This window comes from Uloborus diversus, chromosome 4 (assembly GCF_026930045.1).
Source record: "Uloborus diversus isolate 005 chromosome 4, Udiv.v.3.1, whole genome shotgun sequence".
In the NCBI taxonomy this organism is placed as follows: domain Eukaryota; kingdom Metazoa; phylum Arthropoda; class Arachnida; order Araneae; family Uloboridae; genus Uloborus; species Uloborus diversus.
In genome coordinates, this window is record NC_072734.1 from 134450233 (window position 1) to 134475027 (window position 24795).

The 24795-nt window shown below is 34.0% G+C and overlaps 2 protein-coding genes across 3 annotated transcripts in view; one reads left to right on the top strand and one right to left on the bottom strand.

The window, feature by feature from the left end:
* Positions 1-10195, bottom strand: part of LOC129220122 (ketosamine-3-kinase-like) — a 31113-nt gene extending 20918 nt beyond the window's left edge. The window contains exons 1-2 of one of the 2 annotated variants that reach the window (XM_054854466.1): positions 10067-10195; positions 6982-7123 (exon numbers count right to left, since the gene is read on the bottom strand). In XM_054854466.1, the coding sequence (XP_054710441.1) occupies positions 6982-7122 (141 nt within the window). In that variant the 5' untranslated portion in view covers position 7123; positions 10067-10195. Of the gene's footprint in view, positions 1-6981; positions 7124-9884; positions 10004-10066 lie in introns of those variants that run through there. The other variant, XM_054854464.1, reaches the window with a different exon arrangement.
* A 303-nt stretch (positions 10196-10498) lies between these two features.
* The window catches only part of LOC129220050 (dynein heavy chain, cytoplasmic-like), a 135385-nt gene continuing 121088 nt past the window's right edge, over positions 10499-24795 (top strand). Inside the window, exons 1-3 of the mRNA XM_054854389.1 lie at positions 10499-10771; positions 22188-22293; positions 22403-22576. Of these exons, the coding sequence (XP_054710364.1) occupies positions 10522-10771; positions 22188-22293; positions 22403-22576 (530 nt within the window). The 5' untranslated portion in view covers positions 10499-10521. The remainder of the gene's footprint in view (positions 10772-22187; positions 22294-22402; positions 22577-24795) is intronic.

A 24795-nucleotide genomic window follows, 5' to 3' on the forward strand; every position in this document is an offset into this window, starting at 1 on the left:
ACCATTCCCAGTCTTTTTAGCTTCAGTAGAAATCATTCAAGTTAAGTAGATTGATTTTTTACTTTACTCTCGATTACTTTGTTAAAACAGAAATCCCCTGATGCTGCCGATCAAGTTGAATTGCCAAAGAATGAAGGTGTACGAAGGCACTAAAATGTCATTTCTGGTAAATTTAGTCTTTCCGGCGGTAAATTTAGCAGAATTCCTGTATTAAGAGAAATCGGAAAGCCGTAATAAAAGTACTAAAACTTATAGAAAACTCACTCAAAAACATGAAATGACATTACAGTTAATGAAAATTAGCTTTGATTTTAATGTGTTAGGAGATTTTTATAGTACCGTATTTTCCTGCGTATTATCTGCCAGCGGCCTATAATACGCAAGTCCTAAAATCGACCTGAAGAAAAAAAGCTTCGTATAATCCGCGGATAATACGATGTAAAAAGATAAAGTTTGAATTTAACATACCATTTGAGCAACTAAACTAAAAACGTGAAAAGGTAATTACTTTGAAGGCATAATCAAAATTAATCTGAAATATAATCTAAAATATAATGATTTCTTCTTGAAATCTTGATTATGGTACGCTAATTACTTGAAAAACAAAGAATCAAGACAAAGGAGCAAACGGTCTAATCTTGTGCAAATGGCTACCTATTTCACTGTAATCTTGCTTATTTTACATGACCTGAATCGCCAAGAGGAACATTCAAGCAACGTAAAATAATCAACATACAGGCATGCAGCGAAGAAGAACATGCATGCTTCGTAAAATAAACAACATTAAGTCGGCGCACGGTCTTGATCGGTGAATCCTACTGTAAAAATATTGAGGTTCATTGCGTTGGTGTGAAGGGGGAAAAAAATCACAGATAATCTGCGGCTGCATATAATCCACACCTCATAAACTTTGCCTTTTTTAGCAGATAATTCGCGGATTATACGCAACTGCGGTAAACTAAGATTGTTTCCATATATCGAATTTTTTTTCGGGCAATTTGCTACTTTGATGTATCGAGGTCCGACTGTATTTCATATGGGCAGAGACATTACAACAAATGTATTCATTTAAGAACAGTACCTTTTTGCGTCAAACTAAACAAATGGCAATGTTTGCAAAAACGGGAAAGTGAGGATTTAGGGACTATCTGCAAAAAAAAAGAAAAGCCATTTGTGAAGTTCCTGTCTCTACTGAGCCACACATGCCTTCCTTACCTATTTGCAACACTTTTCCATTTTAATCAAGTCACACTTTTTCAATCTCAGGTCCCCATTGCCACTGTACCCCCAAAACAACTCACTGAAGGTTACACGCAGCTTTGGTGCAAGGTTGAATATTACAGATCTAAAGCATTGGTGAGCTGTTCTTACCAATGCATGTCATCCAAAACAATGCAATTCAGGTAGAATCATTTCTAAATATATGTTTTATAACATGGAGTTCCTTAAATTATATATGAGGGGCACCCCTGCATCCATGGTGCAGACTGCAGCATAAATGTTTTTAAGGAAGTTAATTAGAGGGTTTTTAATTTCATTTGGAGGGGGGGAGATTCCACAGCATTTTGGGCTGGCATAATCACTCTTGAGGGGAGATGGGCACCTTTGGTCAGTGTGATAAACTATTGGAATGAAAAATTGAAATAACACAGCCAAAGAAATAAATATTGTATCCCAAATTTTGTGACATCAATAATACACATACCACATTATTTTATAATCTTTTCTTTTTTACTATCAAGAATAGAAATTCATCATTATTCGTGCTTTTAATTTTTCTTTTTTTTTCTTTTCAGGTTACTAAGTGGAAAGAACTTAAAAAAAGTAAAAGAAAATGATACAATTTTCTGGGGAACATATCCCCTGAAGAGCAATGACAATCCTCTCAAATGTTATGTAGTACTCTTCCAGAATGAGAGCTCTCCCCCCCCCCCAAAAAAAACAGAATAGGGCTCTTTAAAACAACTCCAAAAAATTTCAATGGCACAATCTGTGTTGTCCCCTCCTAGGTACCCCTGAATTTTTCATACTTAACATTACATAATTAATATAATACATTTCAAAAATTAAAACTATTTGCACAGAACAAAACTAATTCTTTACTTTTATATAATATTTTATATAAGAGTACAGTAGAAGACCATTATAACGCACACCTTGGGACCAGAGTTTTTGCGTTATACAGGTTTTTGCATTATATAGATCATTTCACAAATTTTGAAATTAATATCCAGAATATATCTATATATTAGCACTTCAGAATGAGTTTTATCTGCAATGAGTATTAAAGCACCAATATTATAATTAGTTGTTCACAAATAAATATGTTTCACAATCAAAAGAAAGTGCATTATCCTGCACTTCTGCTAGCTTCATGGTTTGCATAACAGCTGCATTTTCAAGAGCCATCTGGTATTTTCTATTTACTGTAAGTACTAATTTTCCTTTAAAAGCTTTGAACTAAGATGGAAATATAAGAAACTATTTCAAAATTTGATTTGTCTTACAATTTTAATGCTTGCAAAGCAAAACAGAGGGATTTTTTAAACTTCAAAACATATTGTTTATTTCTGAAAAGTTGTGCGTTTTATAGAGAATTGCGTCATATAGGTCGGCGTTATAACGGTCTTCTACTGTATTAATTAATTCACTCTGTGTCAAAATATTTGGAAAGTATGCCATGGGAATGGCTATCTTTGATTAATAAGTCATTTAGATTAAGCTTATAAAATTTAAAATAACATTTACAAAGCATTGCAAAGTTAGACAAAACTAATGGATAATTCTATATCAAATCAACCAATGGTCAAAACGTCATGTCTTTAGATTTTGCTCATTTTTTGTTCCAATGGAGTATTACCACAACAGAGAAAATATACCAAGTTTTGGATTTTTTCACTCATTTGTTTTCGAGTTATAATATTTTAAAGTTTTGACGAAGTTGAAAAATTTTCCCGACACGTTTTCTTTAAACGGCTGTAATTAAAAAACTATTTGACTCAAAGAGTTAAAACTGGTAGTGTTTTATTCTGTATTTAATAAGGTTTTATAAAATATATGACATGACCTAGTTCTTCCTTTTTCTTTTATTTAACATTTTTTTGAATTTTTTTTTTTTAATTTAAAAAAACTCAAAATCGAAATTTTGTATTTTTTTGAAAAAGATTTATGTTATTTAGTCTTACTTTAGCAACATTTACACAAAATTTCATGATGGTATTATTGTGGTATCATAAGAAAAAAAAAAATTCCTCTTTCAACATCTTTATTCATGTAACAATTCATACTGCTTGATCAGCTAGACCATCCAAAAGGGTTGGAGGGATGGCAAAGACTGTTCCATTAAGATTTTTAAGGGGATGTTTAAGGGGCATTTTTCTCTGTAAAGAGGTTTCATCCCTGTGTGGGGGGGGGGGGGGGGGCTGTTCAGTATTTGAGGAGGTGTTATTGGCACCCTTGGCTTGATTCCTTTATATATATATATATATATATATATATATATATATATATATATATATATATATAAAGATGTTTATTTATACAGAAATATATATATATATAATATGTATATACAGTTGGCTCTCTGTTTAACGACTTTCAAGGGACCACAAAAAATCGTCCTTAAGTAGAAAGTGTCCTTAAATAGAATGCTTTTAACACTACAGTGGACCATTTGGGTCCGTGCAAAGCCGTCGTTAAATAGAGCGTCGTTAAACAGAGAGCCAACTGTATATATATGAAGGTTTTTTAAATAGCCAAGAATTAAATTTTATTAACTGAAAATATATTAGTCTACGTATCGATGGCAAATGGTCCGTAATCGAAAGTGTTGAAATAATTCAGTAAAGCAAAGGTCTCCAATCAACATTTTTTCAATCCTATGTCCATGGGTTGATACAGTAGAAGGGCTTGACCATCATGAGTCATGCTTCAGCACCTACATCTCTGCTACCCATCCCCTAAGTAGCCACTCCCACTCATCAGCTGCCTGCTGCAACGAGCCCTTAAGCTTTCTCCTGGTGTAATATGAAACCCGTCTGCTTTCTCCCACTACAGATGCATTGAAATCTTCAGTACTTTGTATGTTCTTAGACAGTGCACATTCTAAATTTTACTGCTTGCTTTCTTTGAAAATTTTTTTTCCAAGTTTTATTGTTATTTTAATGTTAAATTTATGCATATTTTTGTTAAGAGCCAACTTTCAGTTGAAAATGGATAAACAATGGAGCATATTTTGCTGCAATCCATTTAAAAAGGAAGGACATTGAGTGAAAAAAGATCTAAGAACTGCAAAATTTGTAAATGACAACAGTAACATGTGGCATTGAAGAAGGAATGAAAATTTGTACTGCTTGTCGCATACAATTAAGTAAGCAAAAACATTCTTCAGTCCCGGAAATTGATGATGTTATGAGTGAGTTCAGCAAAGATCCAAAACCAGGCTCTAGTACAGAGGATCCCGAGTTCATGAGCCCTCATGATGGGGATGTACAGTTTGAAGAAATTGTGGGCTATATTGCTTGTGCCTACGACAGCAAATGGTGGATAGGATATGTAATTTCAAAAGAACAGGTAGAAGAAGAAATCCAGGTTTCTTTCCTTCATCCTAGCAAACCATCATCATCATTCATTTATCCAAGAAAAGCAGACATTTTGACAATTCCTAAAAATTTTGTTCTGTGCAAATTACATCCTGTCACTGCTACAAGCAGAACATACCAAGTCTCGAAAGAGGAGATGACAAAAGCAACTGAATATACTATATCTATACTAGGACTTACAAATTGAGTTCTATTGTAGCAAAGTGAGTTACACACATCTCAAACTGCTTCTTAATGGGCTTAAAAGAATATTAAGATTTATATTGTAGCAATTAAATTTATATATAAATAAAACTTAAATTTGCTTTTAAAATATGGCTAAAAAAGCTTCAGTAAGTTTTAAATTGAAGTTTTCAAATTTAAATAAAATTTAGATTTTTTATTCAATAATAAATATTTTTTCACCGAAAAAATTGTTTGAATTTGTTAATATGCTTGCAATACTGCCAAGTACTTGTTTTTCTACGCAATAGTCCCGGTTTAAACTTTAACTACTTTTCATTGGAACAAATGTTTTTTACAAATAAACTTAAAGCAACTGTTTGAAAGAGAAATTTTTTTTTCTCCATGATACCACAAAAATGCCATCATGAAATTTTGAATTTATGTTGCTTAAAGAAGACTAAGTACCCTGTTTTTTTTTTTTTTTTTTTTTTTTTTTTTTTTTTTTTTTTTTTTTTTTCCCCAAGAAAATTAAAAATTTTGATTTTCAATTTTTACAAAATAATTTTTTTTAATGATTTTTTTTTTTTTTGCTAGGTTTTGTTGCATATTTTTTAAAACCTCCTAAAATACTGAGCAAAACAGCACAAGTTTTAACCTTTTAAGTCAATTAGTTCTTTTATAATAGCCTTTTAAAGATTACTAAATGATGTAAAATTTATGATGCTTCCAGAGCTAAAAAAATTTATAACTTTGGAAAGAATTGTTGAAAAAATTTGAAACTTCAGATTTGTCATCATGGAGGTGTGTATCATAGACAGATAAATCATTACATTCTAAAACATTGACCTTAAAAATTTATTTTTTATTGGTTGATTTGACATGGAATGACCCATTAAAGCACTGTTGAAAGAGGAAAATGTTTTTTTCTGCATGATACCAAAAGAATGTCATCTTGAAATTTTGAATAAATGTTGCTAACAAAAGGCTAAGTAACATATATTTTTTTCAAGAAAATTAAAAATTTCGATTTTGAATTTTTACAAATTAAAAAAACTTTTTTAATAAAATAATTATTAAAAATTTTTTTTTTAGCAACTGGGCTTTGTTATATATTTTTGAAAACCTTATAAAAGACTGAACAAAACAGCACCAATTGTAGACTTCTAAGTCAAATAGTACTCTAATAATAGCCCTCTTAAGATTTTAATCAATGCAAAATTTTGGATTCCTCCAAAATTTAAAAAATGCATAACTTTGCAAAGAATTGTTGAAAAAATTTAAAACTTCAGTTTTTTCATCCTGGAGGTAAGTATAATAAACAGACAAAAAATCATAACAATCCAAAACGACCTTCAAAATTTATTTTTTATTGGTTGATTTGATATGGAATGACCCTAATACAATAAAAGTCTAATGTGTAGAATAGAGGTGCATCAGTGATAACGCTATTGAAACAACAAATTTTCCAGTTGGCAACCTTAAACAACAATATGGCAATCTTCATATGTGTCACCATGCTTAGTTACATTGAAAATAACGAGGGTCATGTCAGCCTAGTCAGAAATTAAGGGCCTGGCTCTTTTGAGGATCTGCTTGGAATTGGATTACGATATGTTTAAAGAGGAAGGCGAGGCTGGCAACCAAACTGACAAGAGCCTTGGCTTTTGGAGGTCATGCTTATTTGATTGCAAGGTTGATAAAAATCACGATGTTTAAAAAAAAATGATACTAATCATTTTTTTTTTATCAAATTGATTTAAATCATTGATTAAAAAAAAAAAAAAAGAAAAAAATCAAGTGATTTAAATTGTTCAACCCTGTTTGATTGTATCACACATTACTTTGTCATTTTAAGTTATTTTGGCATAAAATAAGCCATTAAACAAAATTAAAAGTTCCAAAGGTAAAAAATACCTGCCAAATAAATTATTGCCTTTCAGTCAAATAAATAAAATAAGACATTAAATATCATTAGAAGTTCAACTTAAACATAAATTAATCCTCTAGTTTAAACAAGAAAAGCTCTGTGCAATTGTAAAATAATCTGCCATAAAAAGATATCAAGAAATTCAACTATTAAAATCAAGAATGAAGAGCTAACATGGTGGCAAAGAAAACAATACATTTTTATTTTGGTCAAGATAGAAAGTAAACAAATCACTAAGCTTCAACGTTTCTCTATTCTACTCTTACACAATAAAAATTGATAAATTACTTTTGATTCATTGTTGACTTTTACAAATATTAATCCTTGATCTGTTTCATAAACTCTGCCTTCACTAATGCATCCTCCAGCTTTTGTTCCTTTGCTTTTCACAAATGTTAATCCTAGAGCAGACTTTAATTTAGCCTCCATGCTATAAAAACAAAATAGTTTAATGTGTTTCAAACTGCAAAAATAAAAAAAATAATTAAAAAAAAAAATAACGTTCTATTTAAATCAACTTATGACTTATGTAGTTTTTCTCCCAGACAGTTTTAGGCCTTGCTAAAAACTACTTGATTATAAAAGAAAATCAAAATCGTCTAACTTCAAAGGTAAATTCAAGCTAGCCTGTGGTTTTGAAACATCACTCCATCCCTCATATCAAGGGCGCCCATATGCAAAATTTTAAGGGGGGGGGGGCTCAAAAATTTTCCCCATGGTTTAGCAGAATATTTTTCCCATGGAAACTGATTTCAGTACAGATTAGCGGCATTAAAATTTGACATTTTTAATAACTTATTCATTAATGGCTGGAAAAGTTATTTTTATACATTTTTGCAAAGAAAAAAGCACTAAAAGCAAAGAAGTTCTCATTTCTAAGGGGGGCTTGAGCCCCCTTGCCCCCCTATATGAGCGCCCTTGCCTCATATCAGTGTCCTTTTAAAATGAGGTGGGAATATTGATGATAAGAAATTAAATTAACTCATAAAACTTAATTACTGATTTGATGGTTTGTTTTTAATCTATTCTCCACAAAACTAATTCATTTTAACATAATATTTACCGTTTGTTTGGGACGAACAAATTTGCTGTTAACGAAATTTAAGTATAATTTTGAAGGGGAATTTTATAGTATTTTTTTTTATTATTCAAGCCTCATTGTTGAACACACATCACTCGACAAAACTTTTATTTTTGAGGTGGACCGTGCAAAGCTGGGCGGCACAGCTAGTTTTCAAACAAAAATTTTGCTATTTTGACGTATTGATCTTCCTATTGATAGAGTTAAATTGGATTTGAAAATAAATTTGAATCTACTCAACTTCAAGTGTAATTTATAGTTGTACATTAAAAAGTTGTTTTTTTTATTTGTGCAAGAAAATAAAGACTGAAAAATACTTATGGCTTATATGCATTTAATATCGAAAAATAATAATTATTATTAAACTAAATTAAACTGTTACGGGGCTAAAGTTTAGCACTGAAAACAGGACAAGGGGTCATTGTTTTAAGCTATTTAAATCTCAGGCTAACATGGATATTAAGAAAAATTATTATTTTAGCAGGGTAGTGGAACCTTGGAACAGTTTACCGGAAGAGGTGGTAATGAGCAAAGGAGTAGACAGTTTTAAGAGGGCCATTGATCTTCACTGGGGATTGTAAATTGACTAGGACCGTCTAGCTTGGCCCAGAGCCTGTTGCTGGTCGTCACTTTTTTATTTGGGGCATTCCACGGTATTTTTTTAAATTATGTAGAGTCCGTAATGTGACCTTTTTTGCCATAACTTTTTAATTTACCATTTGATTTGCAAATTATTTTAATTTGTGCTGGTGTGTTGGTAGGAAAAGATCAAAATAAAATAATATGCTAATCCAACAGTAAACTAAAAAGTTATGGCAAAAAAGGTCACGTTACGGACTCTGCATAAATGTCAAAAATACCTTGGAATGCCCCATTTGTATAAATGTCCTTTTATCAGATAGCATCACATCCTTTTTTGATCTGAAGGAAACACCATTATAATGGTTATTAAGTATCTCCTATCATTTCTAAAAAAAAAAATCAACTGACATATAAGGCAATGAAATGTGATATTTGCATTCAAAATTAGTTTCTATTAAGACTGTTGAATACCAATTTTGCTTTTATATTTAGGTTGAGAAACATTCATCATAAATATTTTTATTATGAATGTTTTTTGACCACGATTCAATGACTATGCTTAAAACATAACTGAATAGAAAATATTTTTCAAATTACTGCTTCAAACTGTCACAAAGTACTACAGAATGAAAAATGAATGATGAACAGAATGAATCTGAAAAACATGAACTGCATACTATATAGTGTTTCCCTCAGACATTTTTAGGAGGGCTCTGCACCCTTGCCCTGTTTTTTGCATTGCTCAATTTTCTGGCTGGAAAGGTAGAAATTCACTCCAGCAATTTCAGCATGGCTGTGGAATGCAACTCTCTTGCTTCCATTGTCCACTAAAATGCAGGGGTGCCCATCCCCCTTAAGAGCAAGGGCACACCCCTTAAAAATTACAAAAAAACCCTAAAAGCAAGAGCCCCCCCCCCCCCCTCCCAAAAAAAAAATATTTCCCTCATCCCCCAGATCTGTGAAACTGACGTAAAAGATTTTTAAGCCATATTTCTTTCAGACCAATGCAAAGCAGTCAGTAATAAAAAAATATGCTTCAGAAAATCATGTCTTTGGATCAGCTTTAAAATTTTCCCTCCTTACAGATTAAAAATAACCTTTCTAACTTATTCGCCAAAACTTTACATAAATTTCAGGTCAAATCAGAGAGCTCAAATTTCAGAACAAGCTTCTAAAATTCAAGATATCTAGCACTCCATGTTTTTTTTTTTTTTTTTGGGGGGGGGGGGCTATCCGCACGGTACCCTGAATGATCTCCCGTTTTTGCATTTGCAGTTCTTTTCAGGTTTTAAAAGTGACTATATATACTTAAGTTTAAATACTACACTTATTAAATGCATTTGAAAATAAAAACTGATTTTTTCTTGCTTAAAAAAACTTTATAAGTGTAATTTAAATAGATATGGAAAATATAAAGGCAAGTGAAAATGGAACTTTCATGACTACTTTCAAGCGGTTTAAACAAGCGCATAAACACGCAATAGATTTAAATTAAATAAAGAAGTAATTCATCATTCTATTCACGAACTTGATTTTTATGCGTGAACAAATGATATTGATCCTTCATTATTTTTATTTTGAGGACTAATTTATTGATTCGTGCGCTTTGTTTACAATTTTTAAGGAAGCGAGTCGGTTGCATATTAATAGGATATTTAAAAATCTTGCTGTATTTTATTCTACGCTAAAAAAGTTGTCACATCGACTCACTCAGCATTAGCGCGCTATCTCCTCGTCTCGAAAAATATAAACTTTTTTCAAAAGCGTACTGTTAATTTTTTAAATATTCGGCCTTTCTAAAACTCGGTTATTGATAAACAAAAGACAATTGTTGCCGCCATTTATTAATTACAATAATTTGTATAAATCAGCGTAGAGTTTAAAAAAAAAGCTAATCTATATCATTTTTGGAAACTATATTTTTTTCAACGCTGAAATTTCCCAAGTTTCCCCACCAGAAATCACAATTTTGTTTGAAATTCATATGTTTAATTATTAATTATTGGCTCTTTATTTAAGACTTTTGGCAACAACCGGTAATTATGACATCATTGGCTTACGGCACAACTACAACAACTACCGAACGATGGTGGTTGAGGAGTGTATTAAATGCGTAAAAATTAACCCGAAATTAATGGATTAATCTCAGTAAAGTTTCTGTAAACATGGCAGACTCTTTAGAAGGAACTGTATCCACCCCACCAAACCCTCAACCAGTTACATCTGAATTAGCAGATGTCAATCAACTGATTAAATATATAAAGAGGGTGGTACCTGTACTATTAGAAGAGGAAGATGACATTCATCCTTCACTACTCTCTGCTCTTTCCGATAAAAATAATTTAGAAATTCTCAAAAAATTCATTGGTGACTTACAGTGCCGAGCGCTTCTCATACAGAGATCATCTACAAAAGGTGCATTCTTATAACAATTATTTGCTGTAAAGTTTAACGAATACTTATTTCAGATGTGTAGAAATTGTAATTTTTATGGTGAGATTTTGAAAATGTTTCAGCTGTAAGATGTCTATAAACAAAATTGTCCTTAAGTTGTTCCTGACAAATTCGTTTTTTTAATTAGTAATTTGATTTCTTGGCACCCTAGCAACTTGCCGCACTTAACAATTTTAATTGGTTTCACCCAGTTTAAATACCACTACGCGCTGTATCCAGTCAGTCACTGAGACCTCCACAATTTTGGCATGGAAAGAGAATCTCCAATACTCTGCCTTAAGTAACTTCTAACGACTGACTCTGAACTCTCAGACTAAGCTTTATGAGTAATATATACTTTTCTCCACAACACCCCACCTCTTAGGTTTCATTGTTCGAGAGGTCCATGAAGCGGATCCCCTGCACGAGTAGGTGTCGAAGTAGTATGTAGCTGGTGGATCTTCCACAGTATATAAGGTTTTTAACTTGGAACCTTTGTTTTCCGAGGCCAGAATTTATCCATTAAGGCTACCAAGAGCCCATTTGCTTACTTGATGCAATATGGATAACTTTTTCATTATGTCCCATCTCAGATAATTAATGAGAATTGAAATACGTATTAAATAAGAATTAAAGCATATAAAATTTAAAAAAGCAAACCTCTGCGCGTGTCTATAGTATTCGAGTACAGCAGCAGTTGGTTACTGGCAGATCTCAGTAGGAGGTAAAGAAACATCTTACTTTGGGTTAGGAATTGGCTGAGTGAAAGAAAGTAGACCCATAATTTAAAATTTTTGCAGGAGGTTTGAAATTAATGCATTTTATAGAAAAAATAATTAAAATACAAGAAAACCTGCATAGGTTTTTTAAATCTAGGGGAGGGTTGATCAAACCCCTCTTTTTTTGCCCAACTGATGGGCCTGGCAGGAAGCTGAGAATAGCTGAAAGGGGACTCATTCTAAATGGAGTGATGTTTTGAGTGGGTTCCTCAGGGATAGGTTTTAGGACATCTTTTATTACTTTTATGAATGTTATTCATAAAAATATTTCTGGAAAATGGAGACATGAATTATTTTGATGATGTCGTCAAAGTGATGGGGTTTGTAGAGAATGAAGATTAAGTAAGCTTCAGGGGCACTTCCTTGGTGCTTTTTTGAAATTAAATCTTTTAAAATGACCTTGATTAATGTGAATGTTGATTATGACCTATTATGAGGTTTTTTCTAAATTATAGTTGCAAAAACGCAGTTTTAGACGATCTTTGGTAATGTTTGAGAAAAGAGAGATTCGAGGCCAATCCCTGGGAATTTTTCGAAATTGAAATTTTTGAAACACACTTGTACCGTATTTTCGGGAATAAGCGCCGCACCCGGTGTAAGCGCGAACCCAACATTAAACAATTTAAAAGCACAATTAGTAGTAAAGAAAGCTGGATTAAATGTAAATAAACAGTATTTTTTCATTTCTCGTTAGTATTTTTAATTAACAATGATAAAATATTTTTAAAATCCCCATTTTGCACTTTTTGCCTTCGGCGTCCCTCGATTGGCCATCACTTTCGATGGTTAATTTATCCAATTTCCAACGGCAAGCGCATCTCTCGTCAATGGCAAACTCTGGCAGCAAAACGATTTCCAATTGCTTCTACCTTTATCACCTTAAACTTAAGGGTTGCAATACAACTTTTCAATTGCTTAGGAGCAATTTAAAAAGCAACTCTGAACAAATTCGGTAAAAAAAGATAAGCCAAGAACATACGAACGACAGCAAAAGATGCAACATGACGATGTGAGTGAATAATAAAATTTGAGCTAGGAGACAAGTTTCTCATTAGGTTGCTTGACCAAGCAACCCATTTTTGTGAGGGAGGTGGTAAATTCCCTTTACAAACACGACATCCATCCCTCTCTCTTACTAGTACTTTTGCTGCCTCTATCTGACCCCTTCGCTCTGACGCGATAAGGCTTGCCTGCCCACGTGTATCAGTGTATCAGCGTTTCTCTCCTCAGTGAAACATGTGCAATCGCTGACTCACCTTCCCTTCCCCCTCTTTGCTTTACTTGTCACCCAAGGTCGAAGGGTTTCCTGACCCCGTTGCTCCGCCGCAATAAAGCTTGCTCGCCCACGTGGATCAGCGTTTCTCTCCTCAGTGAAACACATGCAATCGCTGACTCACCTTCCCTCCCTCTTTTTACTTTACTTGTCGCCCAAGGTCGAAGGATTTCCTGTCCTTTCACTGAGACATGATAAGGCTTGCTTGCCCACGTGGATCAGCATTTCTCTCCTCAGTGAAACCCGTGCAATCGCTGACTCACCTTCCCTTCCCCTCTTTGTTTTACTTGTCGTCCAAGGGCGAAAGATTTCGCAAAATGAAAGCAAACGATGTGGTGCCATCTGTTAGCAGCATTTTCAACTTTTTTTTTTAAACTTGGGAAAAAAAAAAAACACTGTACCCGCCGCACCGGCAATTTTTTTGCTTTTTATCTTGTATGCGCCGCGGCGCTTATTCCTGAAAATACGGTAATACTGTCTTTGGTAACAGTAAGGGGACCAGAAATCTTTCCCAATTGAAGCTCCAAAAACTTAATTTTGATTGATTTTCAACTATGATAAAGGAAAGAGGTTTTGGAAGTTCCTCTCCAGAAAATTCTTGAAATTCAAGCCCTGAAAACTAGGGGGGGGGGGGGATCGGAGAGACATAACCCCGAAAAATGTTTGATGTTAGCTTTTAAAAATGCAGGTTTTAGAAGGTCTTCGGTAATGTTAAAGGGAAGAGAGGTTTGGGGGCTCCCCCAGAAATTTTTTTGGAATTGAAGCCCTGAAAACGAAAGTTTAGACGATCTTTGGTGATATTGGAGGGGGGGGGGGACAACTTGAATTTTTCCAAGTTGAAATCCGAAAAAAAAAATTTTTGGCATTTTTTTAAACAGCATGTGAAATTTTTTTGGGGTGGAGGGAGGGGAGCTTCCCTGCTGTATACAGCCTTAGGAGGTAGTAAAGGCTGACATCATTAGCTTTCATGTGATCAACTGACTGGTGGCCACCAGTTGAGCATGTGAATGCAGTCTAAGTGGGCAGATAAGGGGGTAATGGCAGTTAACATTTGGAAGTGTCAAATGCTGCATTTAGGTCATGCAAATAAGCGTACAAGTTGTTATTTACAGGGTTCGTTCATTAGTCATGCAGAAAACGCTCTTGATCTTGATCTGGGATGTCTTATAAAATCAGGATTTCAAGTTTAATCAACTGTGCAAACTGCAAGTAATAAAACTAAAGAATGTTTAGGTTTATCAATAGATCTATTTCAAACAAATCTATGAAGGTTCTCCTGCTTTTATATAGAAATTTGGTAAGACTTATTTTGAGTATGCTGTTCAGTTTTGGTCACCTTATCACCAGAAAGATATTGCTTTATTTGAAAGAGTTCTAAGAAATGTTGCAAGTTTAGTAAGGGGCTTACAGATTTAGACTGTGATACCAGACTTAAAAGGCTTAATATGTATAACCTGGAGCAAAGGAGAGCCAGAGGGGACATGATTCAGTTGTTTAAATTTATCAAAATGAAAGTTGTTAATCGTTACATTTTTGCATGGAAGGCAAGACAAGGGATCAGTTTTAACCTCTATTCAAAGCTCAGGGTAACCGGAAAATTAGGAAAAATTACTTCTTAAGTAGGGTTGTGGGCGCTTGAAACAGCTTGCTTGAAGAGACTAATGTGCAAGGGGGTAGACAGCTTTAAGAGGGCCATTGATCTTCATTGAGGACTAATAAACTGACTTGGACGAGCCTATCTGGACCTAGAGCCTGTTGCTGGTCATCTGATTTGTAATATTAAGATTATGAACCTTAGCTGGCTTTATTTAGCACACTTACCTGATATAAGAGATGGACTAGGATGCTTTGTGAAAATCCTAATTCTTCAAAAGGGTACCTCAAGTCAAAAAAAATTTGAGAACCCGGTGCTGCTCTAATCCAATGTCTACTTACAGTGGCGTACTGGGTCGACAATATGTACCGGGAAAAACACTTGACCGGCGTCTTGCCCTATTTTCGTAACTCCCCCACCCCTCTCCTCCACCAAAAGCTCAACTCATAAATTAAAATTGACGAATTTCCTATCAGAGGAGTAGATAATCTTCAGCGCCCTCGGATAACTGAAGCTTTTGTTCCCTCTCGCGTTTGTCGAAAGGAGAGAAAGTTTTTCTTTTTTTACTTTCTTCGGTGATGTTAGAAACAGGGGTGTTCTGGGGCGGGAGGGGAGGGTATGCTCAACTGGAAGTTTTTTGAAATTGAAGTCTAAAACACGATTGTAGGAAAATCTTAGACAACGTTAGTAAACGGGGAAGGAATGAGGTTTGAGACTCTTCTTAGGAAATTTTTCGAAATATGTCTCAAATACGCAATTCAGTAAGCTATCTTAGGCGAAGTTAGAAGGGTTGGGTTTCGAAAAATTTCGCCCGGAATTTTTTCCATATTACAGTCTGAAAAACGAAAATTCAGACATTTTTTCAGCAATTTTTTAGCAATGCTGAGTTTAGAGGTTCTCCTCCAGAATATTTTTAAAAACTAGGTTCTAAAAACAAAATTAATGATGTGGGAGGTGAGTTGTTCAGAACTTTTGCTCCGGAATTTTTTTTGAAATTAAAATCCTGAAACCGTAATGTAGACCATCTTTGATGATTTCAGGGATGAAGATTGGTAATTCTCCTCCGATAATGTTTACAAATTCAAGTCCTAAAAGATAAAAAAGAGACTAATGGGCAGGGATAGAGTATGGGGTACACTCACGGAAATTATTCAAAATTGAAATCCTAAATACGCCTTCGTCTGTCATACTTTGATGACATCAGTTGAAAACATGGATTTCAGGGACTTTCCCTGGAAAATTTTTCAAAATTGAGGTCTTAAATCGGAAATTTTAGACGATCTTTAATGAAGGTGAACATTGCGTTTGAGGGGTTCTCCCCGAAAATTTTTTGAAATTGAAATCACAAAAACGTAATTTCAGACTTAAGCTATCTTTGATAACCTGAAAGGAAGAAATGCAGATCAGGTAATCATCCTCGGCAATGTTTCGAAATTGATGTTCGAACTTCTAAAAATGGAATTTTAGACGAGGTCTTATAAATTTGTGACAGGATTCACATTGGCGGAAAGCTCTCCCACAAAGAGGAGGCTCTCCCACAAAGTTTTTTAACTGATAACTTGGAAACGCTGTTTTAGACGTTTAAAAATGTGTGCTACAGTCGAGAGTGTTCCCTGGACAGCCGCGAAGTCAAAAAAGTAGAGAGTGTACAGGGGTGGATACAAAGACAGTTTTCTAAGGGGGCAATCGACAGTAAAAAGCAGAGCAGGACTGGACCCCTCAAAGGAGGGGCATTAAAATTTCTATTTGGGAGTTTTGGGGTATTTTTTTTTTTTTGGGGGGGGGGGTGTCTTTCTTAGGATCTTGTTACCAGCTATCTTTTTTTTAATATTGACCTTAAGAGAGGGAATTTTATTAGAAGAGAAGTGCAGGGTTTCCCTTTTAGTGAGATATGTAATGCTTTAAAATTTAGGGTGTCTGGAGCTCCCCCCGGAGGAAATTTTCAAAAAACGATGTAAAATTATGCATTTTGAAGCCTTATAAGGGGGAAATCGTCACTACAAAAATATTAGAAAATAAAATGGATCAAATAAGTTTTTTAAGGTATATACTTCAACTGAAAATTAAGATAACACACAGTAAAAATTGTTTTTGGGTCGACAAATCAATGGCTGCAGTCGACAGAGAGATAGAGCCACGGAGGAGAAAAGATAATACTTTGTTACCTCTGTTACATCGGCTTTCGGTGTGATTAGTCTTAGAACAACCCTCCAACAGTGGCGCTTTTTTTTTTTTTTTTTTGCACATTAAAAATTCTAGAAATTAAAGCTTCAAAAACGCGATTATACGCCGTATTTATTGACTTTTGGGTAAGGAATGGAGCTTCAGGGAGTGACCCCGATCTTTTTTTTTTCAATAGGTCGAAATCAATTATTCCTCCCCCTCCAAATTTTCGAAATTGAAGTTTCAAAGACGCAATTGTCGACAAATTTTGAAGATTTTACGAAAAGGAGGTTCTGGAGCTCTTCCCTGAAATTTTTTTCGAAATTATGGTCCTTAAACAGAAGGAATATTTTGTATTCAGGGGCTATTCCGTTTTTTTTTTTGCAAGTGTGTTCTAAAGAACCTAATTTTATATAATTAGAGGAAGGTGGTTCGGGGACCCTTGCCCGTATATTTTCCTTAATTCACGTCTTAAAAACGCTATTGTAGTACCATATTTTGTAACCCAAGAGGCGGTAAGTTTTCGAAATTAAAGCTCCAAAAACGCAATTTTCGAACTTGCTGAGCATTAGGGGGCGTCCCCATAAAATTTTGCGGAATTGAAGATTTGGAAACGAAATTTAAGATGCTACATAATGCTTTCGGTGTGCGTGTGTGGGGGGGGGGAGCTTCGGAGGAGTAGAATTATGAAGACTTTCTTACTTACAGTCGAACTAGAAAAAAAAGAAAGGGAGGGGGGGGGGGGGTAATTAACTGACCAATAAGAAGTAACTATTGAATATTTTTCATTCAAAGATTTTTTAAAAATAAATTAAGATTTTCCCCCGACAGTATTATTATTTTTCTTTTTTAATTAAAATCACTTTGTTTTCCCCAATACGTGTTATTCAATAATGAAGAACAGTTTTAAAAAAACATTCAACTCAGCATTCTGGGGAGGACTGTGAGCCCCCCTTCTGGTTACACTGACTGAGACACTGCCCTCCAACCAAACAATCTCTAATAATTGCATAGAAATTTTGCAAAAGGAACCTGTAAAGATTTTATAACATTTCTACTTTAACTGATTACATGACTGATGTCATTGATTTTCCTGCTTCTTTTGAACGAATTAAAATAATACTGATTATCGATACACAATTTATAACATTAAATATTTCATTATAATAAAAGGAAAATATGATTCTTTTGGATCTAAAATTATGTTTAAAAAATGTGATTACCGTATCATAGTGTACATAAACATAAAAACGTAATATGTTATCTGAAAATAACGGAAAATCTATAAATAATTGTGAACGAATTTTACGAAATAAGTAAATGAGATGAAGTCAATAATGGCAATTGTGGAATCAGATAAGAGAAATTATGAATTATCAATATATGTACATAAGGATGCTTCTTTAAAAGGAAAAGCGGACATTTTCCTAAAAAATAAGTAAAAGGTTATCATAAAGTTTAAAGGAATAATTTAATAAATATCTTCACAATGATAAAAGTCGTCTCATTTCTTGACTTCACAGAGTTCATCAATAACTTTTTCATTGTAAATTGTAAAAAGTTTCTGTTATATCCTGTCTTTTTAAAATTCAAGCTGGCAAAAACGGACCCTTCAAGAAACTATTCGCCTGCAACAGAGCATAAAAAAATATTCTTAAAGACCTGAGAAAATGGGGGAAGGGGGCAGCCCAGATCTACGTAACCGCAGACGCCGCAGTACGGGGAGCGGGGCACACCGCAGAGGGACCCACGGCCCGAGAGACCAAAGAATCTTTGTTAAAATAAATAAAAGATGTGTGCTCAAATTTAAAAAGGTGAAAATATTTTCAACATTATTATAAAAATCAGGATATAAGCCCCTCATAACTGCTCAAAACTTTAAACAAATATTAAATAAAAAAAATTAACATTTAAACAAATGAGCTCATAATTATGGTAGAAATATTGAAGCTTTCAAAAACAAACAACAATTACTCGTTTTTAAAAATTAGCGTTCAAAGGATTGCCGTAAAACTTATGCACTTCAGAATTTCCAGGTGTCAGGATAAGAGAGTAGAAAAATCGTCAAAGGGAAAAAAATATTTTTTAAGTGACAAAAAAAGTGGAGGGGGGAATCAGAGCAACGTGAAGTCTTCATGGGGGCGCCACGCCAGTGCCACGAAATTTGCAATTACTTCACTATAAGAGAATTATGAAATTTATGAAACTATTGAAATATTCCGCGGAGCTCCTGAATCATGAATAATACTAAAGGGTTGTGCAATGCTGTTATTTCATTTTTATTAATCTTTCGCTGTTAGTTATGCTTAGTTATATCAGTGACGAATTCAAGGAAGGAGCTACGTGTTTTTTGTGTGTGTGGCTGCAGCCTGCAGTCGCACTCCCCGCCCGCAAATTTGATGAAACCAAAGTTTTTGCTTTTCTTTTACTTCGTTGGAACCGACATCAAGACGATATAAAAAAAATTCGACCTCACCCCCCCCCCCCCCCCTCCCGGACTAAAACCCTTGGCTTACCACTGAGTTATAGAGTGAAGGGCGCCGTAGGAAGGTTAGAAAATCTTCTAACCACGGTAATAGACAAAAATTTAAATGGAAAGATTTATTAGTTTCTTTTGAGTTTAAGTCGGTGCTACTTATTGTTGTTTTTACGATTCGTAAATAGTACTATAAAGAAAACCCTATGAAGTAGTACAGTCGCCTTTCTTGTTCATTTCACACAATAAATCTTATGGTAAATGGTGCCGTAATATCCAGTACAAAATCCTAAAAAAAAAAAAAGACTTAGGCACCGGCGCACCGGGAATTTTCCCGGTATCCCGGCGGCCCAGTACGCCACTGTCTACTTATATAAAAGTCAATGTGTGTCTTTGTTTTTCATCAATTCTTGAGTCGGCCATTTAAGCAGTAACACATATTGAGTGCAGAAGGTCTGAGAAACATATTTTAGCTTTAATGCAGTATATAAAAGGAATGGCTTAAAAAATCGAACCAACTGTCAAACCGAAGTGATTTTCTCCGTAAATAAAATATTCAGCTCTTCAATTTCAGTCTTGTATGTAATAAAACAACAAAAATAATTGAAATTCAGGCTAATACTTTGTTAAAATATTTTTTAAATGTTTCACTGCAACTGTATTAAGTTAATGTCTTGTTTCCTGATTTTAGCAACAGAATTGGAGCTTAGAATCCTTCAATGTATATATATATTAAATATCATGCAAATTTGGATCAGAATTCTGCTGAAGAATATAAATCATCAAATCGATAGTTTTCGGAACTTTGGGATTTGAACTCACGACTTATGCATTATTAGCATAACACACTCGAACCAACTGTGCCAATGCGTCTCTGCTGTTGGTTAGATTGATTTTTGAGCAGAAATTTTTGAAGCGGACCAATGTGTCCCAGGTTCAAGTTGGTCTGCACTTCCCTGTTTCAATTTAAATGATAAATCTTATCTACTATTGTAATTAACTTAAGCTGTTTTGTGTTTGGAATGAAAAAAACATTAAGTTTAAAGATTAATTAATACAACACATAAAATTGACCAACTTTTTCTTTTACACTGCAATGTGCCAGAACCATCTAAATTTTCTCAAAAATCAGCACAACTAGGGTCTTCATCATCTTCATTGTTTGGTTATACCACTAGCCATACCACTACATGGGGCTTGGGGGGGGGCTCAGGCCCCTCAAAAAAATTGTTTTTGAGTGTCATTTTTAAGAAAAAATGGCAAATGCTTTTGCGTGAGGCGTACTTTATGGAAAGACAAAGGTTTTTTTGCTTAACAGGTGTCGTTGAGAATTGTGAGATGTGAGAAATTTGCACTTTTGTGAAGCTAAATATTAAGTCAAGGACTCTTTTCAATATACTAAAAGATGTTTTCATGCGCCTAGACTTATCTTTTAAGGATTTAAGAGGACTGCTTTACGGTGTGTCAAATACGAGGGGGAGTTTGGTGGAATTCAAAAGTTGGTTTTAAATTTAGAGCCCCAAGCAGTGTATGTCCACTGCATAACTTTAGGGAAGAAGCCTGGGGGTGGCATTGGGAAGCAATGCCCTGCCTTTTGTGACTGATGCTCTACCTATGAAATTATGTTAAAAGAAGGTCGAATTCCCGTTGGAAATCCCCAAAGCCCCCTTCCTATAACGTCAACAAAAGTACTCTGAAATTAAGTTTTATGAAATTCAATTTCTAAAAATTTTGAGGGAAGATTACCTAACTCCATCTCTTCTCTAAAGTCATCAAAGGCGGACTAAAATCGTATTTTTTGGACTTCCAATTTCGAATACTTTCCTTGATAGGATTCCTTGCCTCATCCTTTCCTCTAACGTTATGAAATATAGCCTATAGTATGATTTAATTTCAAAAAAATTTCGGGGAGAAAGCTTTCAAACCTCACTTTCCTCTAATATTGCTAAAAGAAGGTCTAAAGTTGCATTTTCAAAACTTCAATTTCTAACAATTTCGTGGAAATGCTCCGAATCCCATTCTTTCGCCTAATGTTATCAAAGATGGCCAACTGAGGTTTAAAAACTAAGAGTTCAAATTTTCTGGGGGGGGGGGAGGGAACCCCTTAATCCCCTTTTAATTTAATCTCTTTGAAGATTATTTAAAATTGCGATTTTGGAAAATGCAGTTTGAAAAAATTTATGGGGAAATGTGTCTGTACCCCCATCTTGTTACCAAAGATTTCCTCAAAATGCTATTTTTAACATTAAGGTTTTGAGGCTTTTCTATGAGAAAATCTCACAAACCTGAAACCTCCCCTCCCCCTAACATCGCCAAAAATCGTCTGGAGTTGTATTTTGGAACTTCTATTTTGAAAATTCCAAAGGAGAGTTCCAAATCTCATTCCGTCCCCTCAAATCAGCACAGATAGAATGCATTTGCGTTTTCAATAACAGCACTTCCAAAAATTTTCCAGGGGAGAGCCCCTTTTCTTTAATATTATTGAACATATTATTCAACTGCATTTTTGAAACTACAATTAAGAAGAAAAGAAAATATGTAAACTAGCATTTTCAAGGAACAAAACTCTGATCCTTTTTGGGGGGAGGCCCTTCAGGATTACATACCCCCTTAGACTTTCGAAGACCTTTAGCCCGCGAATAGTTTTTGAAAGTCAGCGCACCTGGCTAATACTGGAATATTGCTTTTGTAACTCTTCTAGATGTTTTTGTTTTCTATGGGTTTTTTAGATGTGAACCCTCCACTTTTTAGTCTAAAAATAGCTGTCTTTTTCATTTACGTTAGAAAATAGATAAACTATAAATAATTTCAAACTAAAAGAACTTACATTAGGAAAATAATTGAATTTATTGCTCCTGTCTCCATAAAGTTTCAGACTTAAGAATGCCATTAAGAGTGCCCATTACTCGGTGTTGCAAAGCAATAATAAAATTTGTTTCTGAAATAAAAGTTTTTCAATGTTACTGTGAAATGTAATTCCTTTTTAGGATTTATGTGCTGTTTGTTTGTCATAAATTAAAGAGTAAATCATTAATAGCATTATAATTATCAAGACTGGTCTAACCGACTGTTCCTGCTATATATATTCAAATATTCATAATTTCTTTTAATAGATGAAGAAGAAGTTGGTGAAGCTGCTGGAGAGGGTGATGAGGAAAAAGAAAACGTTATATACCTCATTTCAGATGATGTTCGCTTTTCAAACCCTAAAGTCAACAGGTAAAAAAAAAAATTTTTTTTTCTTAAATCATATTCAGCAATTCTCTTATGTAATTAATAGTTCTTGCTAACTCATTATTTTAACTAATTCAAAAACACATTTTTCCAGCATTGTTATCATCAAAACATCTTCTGTTATCGAGGCAGAGAAGCGAATTGCTTCACAGGTTCGAGTTATGAATTTAAATGATGCATCTCCCTATGAAACTCTTCATTCTTACGTCAGTAGTGCTGTGGCTCCATATTTCAAGTCTTATGTTAGAGAAACTGGGAGAGCTGAAAGGTAATATGAATTAGTTTATATGTGCCTGTTTAAAAGTGTTTGACCAAATAATGTGATACCTAATGCCTTGACAGTATGCACTAAAAATCATTAAAATATGCACAAAAATGCGTAATATATGAGGGTTGTTCAAAAGTAAATTCACTTTTGAAGTAAAAATATAACAAGTACAAAAACAGGAAAGAAATTTATGGCACAAAAACCTACCACCCTTACACTATTTTTCGACATAGTTATTGTAATTTTCTAGACATTTGTCATAGCCTCATATAGGTTTATGCTTACCTTCTTTGTAGAATGTGCCATTAGGTAACATGTTATTTCAGCTTGTCATCCTGGTTTTTCCGTTGACTGCCAAGGAAATACTTCCAAATGCCGAAGAAGAATGAGTGAATAAAATGCAAGTTACAAAGAGCGAGTTCGTGCCTGGACTGTACAGAGAATAGTCAAACTCCTCCCAGCCAAACTGTTCCTGCATTGCTTTGTAGGAGTTATTTGGCTTGGAGCCTTGAAACCTAAGGTGCATTGCTAAGAGGTGGTGATGTGGAGAAAAGTTCATATACCCTCGATCTTGTTCTTAGAGACTTCCATTTGTTTTGGCATCTGAAGTCTTGATGATGAGTGATACAACAGTGATGAGTTGAAAGAACATGTTACCTCATTAAGCAATAAATACCTTTGTGCGAAGAATTATAGGAAAACATCCAATGCTGTTTAGCACAAATTAACAGATTATTTGTGCTAAACAAAGTAGGATGTTTTCCTATTATATTAACTCATGTTTGACTACACAGGTGGCACATTTGATGAAGAGGGTAAACCAAAACTTGTACAACGCTATGACAAATGCTTAGAAAATCACGAGACCTATGTAGAAAAAGTAAGGCAAGGGTCGTAGACTTTTGTTCAATATATATTTTTTTTTTGTATCTGTGCTTGTCTTTTTATTTTGGAACAGAAACTTACTTTCCAAAACGTCCCTTGTATGTTCTGAAAATCAAAAAATGTGTGCTAATCTTTTTTGTTTGTGTAAAGAAAAGTTGTCTCATATGAATAAAATACTGCGTGATCTTCCCATTTTTGCATTTTGTTATTAAAGCAATAAATATGTATTAAAATAATTGTTTGCACATATGCACAAAGCTGTTTTTTTTTTCACAAACATGTTCTTCAAGACTTTCTGCAGTTAGATATAGCCTTTTGTCATTTATCATCTCTACATAGTATAAAATGAAATCTCCAAAAAGTGTCTGCTTGTGTGAACGCACAAAACTCGAGAACTACCTGGCCGATCTCGCTGAAATTTTCACAGTATCTTTCTTTTAGCACCGGAAAGGTTTGCAGACCGGTTCCAAAATAATTCTATGAGTAGTATTTTTTTTAATTCCAATTTAGGCCCAATTTTCACATAAATTTCCGAATATGGGGGTGAAAAATTACTTGCACATATTAATATTACATATCGTTGTCAAGGGAGAACTGAACACCAACTACCGGTGTCCATGTGGTTGACATTCAGTTTTCCCACAACTTTCTGGCTGTATGCTGAGTTTTTTTGCACTGATGAAGAAGCTCCATTGTAGCCTTAAAATACCTGTATGCTGTATTTTCATGTTAATTTACTTTATTCACCTTTTTGTTTTAAATTTTAATCCTAGAGATGTTATTTGAGAGTATTTGAAGTAGCTTTGCCTCATGCTGTAGAACACCAGATGGAGGACTCATGTCCTTATGTTTAGAAAATTTTTGATCCCTATTCAATTCAGGATATTCTTAGCTTTTTTCTTGAATATTTTGAAACTTTCTGTGAAAGTATCTCTTTATTCTTAAATAAATTATGTCTCCATCTGTAGTTAATTTTTTTCCACTAAAGGAAATCAAACTCATGATGGTTGTACATTCACAACTTCAGGTTTTTTTTTTTTAAAAATTTGAATCACTATTCTAATTTAGTATGTTGCCATCACAAAACTTTCTTCTCGATCTTGTGGATATAACTGCCCGTGCTTTCTTAAAACTGAATTGATAATTATTAGCAATGTTCAGCTTTTAAACTTGAAAAAATAAGAAAGAGGGATATTTAAACCTAAAAAGATATTTTAGAAATTAAAATGTCTGTTGTTCTTGCCTGCGCTAAGTTCCAATTTGCCCATGACATAAGAAAGCTATGAAAGTATTTGAGATCTAGATTTCCTGAATGCTGAATTCAGGAAATGCAC